Source organism: Dipodomys ordii, unplaced genomic scaffold (genome assembly GCF_000151885.1).
Source record: "Dipodomys ordii isolate 6190 unplaced genomic scaffold, Dord_2.0 Scaffold30, whole genome shotgun sequence".
In the NCBI taxonomy this organism is placed as follows: domain Eukaryota; kingdom Metazoa; phylum Chordata; class Mammalia; order Rodentia; family Heteromyidae; genus Dipodomys; species Dipodomys ordii.
Genome location: NW_012267246.1, coordinates 10,325,397 through 10,331,339, shown reverse-complemented (window position 1 = coordinate 10,331,339; position 5,943 = coordinate 10,325,397). Strand labels below are relative to the sequence as shown.

The window sequence follows — 5,943 nt, the reverse complement described above, 5'->3', positions numbered from 1 at the left end:
CATAAGCAAAAAGAAAAAAGCCGGAAGTGGCGCTGTGGCTCAAGTGGTAGAGCGCTAGCCTTGAGCTGAGGGACAGCGCCCAGGCCCAGAGTTCAAGCCCCATATCCGACAAAAAAAAAAAAAGTACAAAAGGGAAGAATCAGTGTTAGTATTCTATTGCAATGTATGGTGGCTACAGTTAATGTCTATTCCAAATCAGTGAAGACTTGGCTTTAACAATGATAAAAGTATATGAGGTAATGATATATTAATCAGCCTGACTTAATCATCATTCCATTATACATGTATCAAAATATATGCCCATGATCATACATGTTACCAGTCATGTGGTGAACTGAATTTTCTATGGAAAAAATCTATGGTGAATTAAATTTTCTTTTTTTTTTGGGGGGGGGGGTCGGGTCATGGGGCCTGAACTCTGGGTCTGGGCTCTGTCCCTCAGCTCTTCAGCTCAAGGCTAGCGCTCTACCACTTGAGCCACAGCGCCACTTCCGGCTTTTCTCTTTTGCATATGTGGTGCTAAGGAATCGAACCCAGGGCCTCAGGCATGCAAGGCAAGCACTCTACCACTGTGCCACCTTCCCAGCCGGTGAATTGAATTTTCTAAGAAAAAAAAGTCCCATTTTCTGTTGAGATGATATAAGCTTACAATTTTTATTTGTTCAACATAGAATCCTATTATTAAATGCTTAGCTTCTTAAATAATATTTCTCATATATCTAAGCAATCAAATTATAGTCCTGTCTATAATCCTAGAGAATTTTTTTCTCCAGACCAGCATGCCCCAATGCCTACATGATAAAAACACATGTGATAAAATTACAGTTGGGGCTGGAAAGGTGGCTCAGTGGTGGCACAGTGCTTGTCTTGCATGCATGAGGCCCTGGGTTCGATTCCTTAGCACCATATAAGCAGAAAAAGCTGGAAGTGGCGCTGTGGCTCAAGTGGTAGAGCGCTAGCCTAGAGCTGAGGGACAGCGCCCAGGCCCAGAGTTCAGAGCACACAACTGGGGGGGAAGGGGGGGCGGAGAATTCAGAAAATTAGAATATTTTTTTTTCTTTCAGTGGGTCAGGGCCTGGGTGCTGTCTCTGAGCTCTTCTGCTCAAGGCTAGCATTCTACTACTTTTGAGTCACAGCACCACTTCCAGTTTTCTGTGGATTAATTGGAGATAAGAGTTTCACAGATTGTTCTGCCCAGGCTGGCTTTGAACCTTGATCCTCAGATCTCAGTCTCCTGACTAACTAGGATTACAGGTGTGAGCCACCAACACAAAAAAATGGCCCTAAATATTGAGCTAAATATTATAATGACATTCCTCAAAATTAAATTGTATCTGTATTACAATTAATTAAAAATATACAAAAGTGATGTACTTAAGGTAACTTCTAATTATACTTCAATGGCTTTCCACAATGTAAAATAAACAGTAGTCCTACACTAGTCTACCTTCCCACAGCACTAGTGTATCCTATCCAAATGGAGCCCTTGATTCAGGAGACAGAGATGGGGGCTGAGCCCTGGAGTTCTCATCTCTGAAAGGTTCCACAGGTTACACTTAGCAGCAAAGACCTAGCCCAAGCTCATCCTCACCACTGCTCACACATCAGCATCAGTGAATTACTTCTACATGCTGCACTCTTCTGCATCTGTGTCTTTTATACCTTGCTCTTCAGCTGTTTAGTTTTTCTCTTCATCCTTACCTTAAAAACCTTTATTCTGGGGCTGGGAAGGTGGCTCAGTGGTAAAGCGCTTGCCTTGCATGCATGAGGCCCTGAGTTCAATCCTCAGCACCACATAAGCAAAAAGAAAAAAGCCGGAAGTGGCGCTGTGGCTCAAGTGGTAGAGCGCTAGCCTTGAGCTGAGGGACAGCGCCCAGGCCCAGAGTTCAGGCCCCACGACCGGACCAAAAAAAAAAAACCCTTTATTCTTGGTTGAAACTTAGTTCAAACACTGAAGATTATTTCAGGCATACTGAAATAGATGCTGCTTCTTTTGTATTCCTACATCCCTCTTGCTACCAAACTGAGTTTTAAGAACAGGAAATGCTCTTCTGATACTCCATAACTATTTCTGAATACGAGTCACCCAGTCATCAAGTTTCTGACATCACTCTGAAATAATGGTTATCACAATCACTCTGATTGTGATATATATAAGACATATATATTCAAAATTAAAGTAAAATGTTACATTATTTATTGAACTATCTTACTGCTGAAAAAATCATTAATTTTACTTCATTTAGGGTACAAAGGGCAATACAAATACTGTATTATTTGCATTTAAGCACTTAAAAGTAAAATAAGAATGGCATTGATTTCTAATGTATCTTTCCCTCTTGAGTTGATTAGGACTCACTCATTAAATTTTGAAAGAGAATGACAGAACACGATCTCAAGTCAAATGCTTACAGAATGACAGAACACGATCTCAATTCAAATGCTTACACACGACCCTCTATACTCACCTTCCTCATCTATCCATTTCATGGTGAAAAGCTGTTCATTGTCAAAAGAACACATGTCTCGAACCTCATTGCAAAGGCCCTCAAAGGAGATGGAAGGCTCAAAATGTGTTATCATGATATCCCTGGAAAACAAAGGAGTTTTAGGTGTTTAAGTGATGAAAACTACAATGCTCTGATAACTCTATAGACTCAGCTACCAACACATATTTCCTTCAGTAACAGCATCTCTGGAGTGTAAACCTCAACAATAAGTAGACTAAAGAAAAAATAACCTGGAAGCTTGGGCCAACTGGTAGAGCACTTGCTTTGCAATTGTGAGGCCTTGAGTCCAATCCCCAATACCACCACCACATACACACACACACAAAAAAAAGACAAAAATAAGGAAAAGTTGCAGCTGCACTCTAAGAGCTACAGAAGCTAAAAAGCAGAGAAGCAAGTAGGCAGAGAAGTCAAATGGCCTTTTATCACTCTTTCTGAACATGTTTTTCTGCCCTTGCCTCTTAGAAGCCTCTTCCCTGGCTTTCATAACAACATATTTTCTCGATTCCACCCACTACTTAGAACACTTAAGTCTCCTTTTGTCTCCAATCACATGACACTCCTTCTAACCCCTCACATTATATTCTATCTTTTCCTGAGATCATATTCAGTGTTTTAACAATCATCTGTACATAGAGATCTCCTAAATCTGTAATTTCAATCTGTGTGGTATTTAAGACTCTTAATATAAGTCCAACTTCCTTCAATTTGATCTCACCACCCAAACACTGTACTACAAGTAACTAACTGGTTTACACACAACCCACACATGCAGATCCTAATGAATTACTCAGATCTAACTCAAACTTTCCCTCAGGTGAAAGTTCTGTTTACACAGAATGGGAGAAAGTAAGGGGCTGGGAAGGTGGCTCAATGGTAGAGCGCTTGCCTTGCATGCCTGAGGCCCTGGGTTCGATTCCTCAGCACCACATAAGCAAAAAGAAAAAAAGCCGGAAGTGGCGCTGTGGCTCAGGTGGTAGAGTGCTAGCCTTGAGCTGAAGAGCTGAGGGACAGCGCCCAGGCCCAGAGTTCAGGCCCCACAACTGGACCAAAAAAAAAGAATGGGAGAAAGTACTTGGTAACTGGACTTCAACACCACCTTCCACTTATTTTCCAAATACATGCCAACCACAAAACAGTCTGTAATTCTCAACTCTTCATATACTGAGAACACACCCTCAACTAAATCATGAACAACTAGAAGACAAATAGTCTTGGCCTTTCCATACGCTTGTATTACACTGAACTGAATGTAAAAGAAACACTTTCACTCAGAACCTTATCTGTCAACAAATATACTTTTTTCGGTGTGTGTATGGGGCTTGAACTCAGGGCCTGGGAACTGTCCTTGAGTGTTTTTGCTTGAGGCTAGCGTTCTACCACTTGAGCCACAACTCCACTTCTAGCTTTTTGGTGGTTAACGGGATCTAAGAGTCTCAGACTTACCTGCACAGACTGCGAACCCCAATACTTAGCTCTCAGCCTCCTGAGAAACTAGGAGCCACAAGCTCCCAACAGCAGATATATTTCTGACAAGGAAACGTTACTGTGTTCTCTTTCCTTATATACATTTATGAATACTATGTTCCAGAAGCTTGAGGAAGCTTTATCTTAACTTTGACAATAACTGTCCATCTTGATGCAGTAAATCTTACAGTTTTAAAAGGGAAAGCAGAGGCATACTTGTAGTCTCACAAAAGGAAATGAATATGACTTCACATTTGAATCTCATAGCATCTTGTGGATGCTGTGATCCACTATTACCCCTATTCTGAGTCATCTCCAGAACCCCCATTTTATTGTCCCTGCTATTGAGTATGGCCTGTGGACAGTCTCACCTAATCAGCCACCTTCAAAGGTTTGATCTGCCTGTAGTCACACCTCCCTTCCTGAAGCAACCATAGTGACTGATTGGCTATGGAGCACAAGGGTCCTAGACACAACTCAGGAAACTCTAAAGTGTTAACTCATCCTTTGAATTTCCAAGAGAATCAACTGAGATTTCTGTTTGGACTTCTGCTGAGTCTGTGTTATGGCTTGAGTATGTCCTCCTCCAAAATTCATGGTGACACTTTCATCCCACTGAGGAGGTATTAGGAAACAGGGTACTTGGGGAAGTGATTGAATCATGAAGGCTTGAGCCTCATGAATGGACTCAAGCCTTTTTTAACAGCCAGAGACAACTAGGATGAGCCTTTATCCTTCCATCTTTCCACCAATTGAAGACCCAGGCTTCATCCTCTCTGGATGATGCAGCAGCATGGTGCTACCCTGGAAAGAGCAGAGAGACCCCTTCCAGACACCAATCTGCCAGCAGCTTGATCTTGAACTTCTAGCTTCTGAACTATGAGAAATCATTTCTGCTGTTTGTAAATTACTATGCTACTCTGTTACAGCAGCACAGCCTCACTCAGCTGCCTTTCTTCCCTCTCTTCTCTTCCACTGCCATCAATGCCAAGAGCATTCCTCACAAAAACCTGCCACCTGCTAATCTCCTGAGCTAAGGATTTCCATAGCAAAGATCTTGTAATACACCTGGTATTAGTTGAGTCACATTGTTATGACAAAACACCATAAAAGGAGTAGCTCACAAACCGAAATTTATTTCTTCTGTCCTAGACACTGACAAGTCCAAGATGAAGGCATGTCTGATTTAGTGTCTGGTCAGAGCCTAATCTGTGGTTCTTAGTGTGACACCATCTAGTTATGTCCAGATGGTAGAGGTGGTAGCTGACTCTCCAAAGTCTCTTCATAAGGGCACTAATCCTATTCTTGAAGGCTGAATTATCTCTCAAAGGCCTCTCCTTCCAATATCATCTTTTTTTTTTTTTTTGGGTCCGGTTGTGGGGCCTGAACTCTGGGCCTGGGCGCTGTCCCTCAGCTCTTCAGCTCAAGGCTAACACTCTACCACTTGAGCCACAGCGCCACTTCCGGCTTTTTTCTTTTTGCTTATGTGGTGCTGAGGAATCGAACCCAGGGCCTTGAGCATGCAAGGCAAGCGCTCTACCACTGAGCCACCTTCCCAGCCCCTCCAATATCATCTTATCGGTTAAGTTTCAACATAAATTTTGGAAAGCACACAAACATTCAGATCATGGCAGACAATAATACCTCACAGGATGTCCTAAGGATTCAGTGTATTAAATTAATATTTGTAACATTAATACTTAATTTAAACTATAATTAGAATAACAACTAGTGTATAACACTGTATGGTTTATTAATTTTTAATTGCATATTCACATACTTTTAATAGAAGTAAAACTTCATTAGAGAAACAAAAACTCTTATTTTCTTTTTTTTGGATCCGGTCGTGGGGCCTGAACTCTGGGCGCTGTCCGTCAGCTCTTCAGCTCAAGGCTAGCACTCTACCACTTGAGCCACAGCGCCACTTCCAGCTTTTTGCTTTTTGCTTATGTGGTGCTGAGGAATC

General features: G+C 41.8%; 1 protein-coding gene across 1 annotated transcript in view; it reads right to left on the bottom strand.

The window, feature by feature from the left end:
* The window catches only part of Prkci (protein kinase C, iota), a 57,083-nt gene extending 54,496 nt beyond the window's left edge, over window positions 1–2,587 (bottom strand). Inside the window, exon 1 of the mRNA XM_013016151.1 lies at window positions 2,469–2,587. Within this exon, the coding sequence (XP_012871605.1) occupies window positions 2,469–2,583 (115 nt within the window). The 5' untranslated portion in view covers window positions 2,584–2,587. The remainder of the gene's footprint in view (window positions 1–2,468) is intronic.
* Between the last annotated feature and the right edge of the window lie 3,356 nt (window positions 2,588–5,943).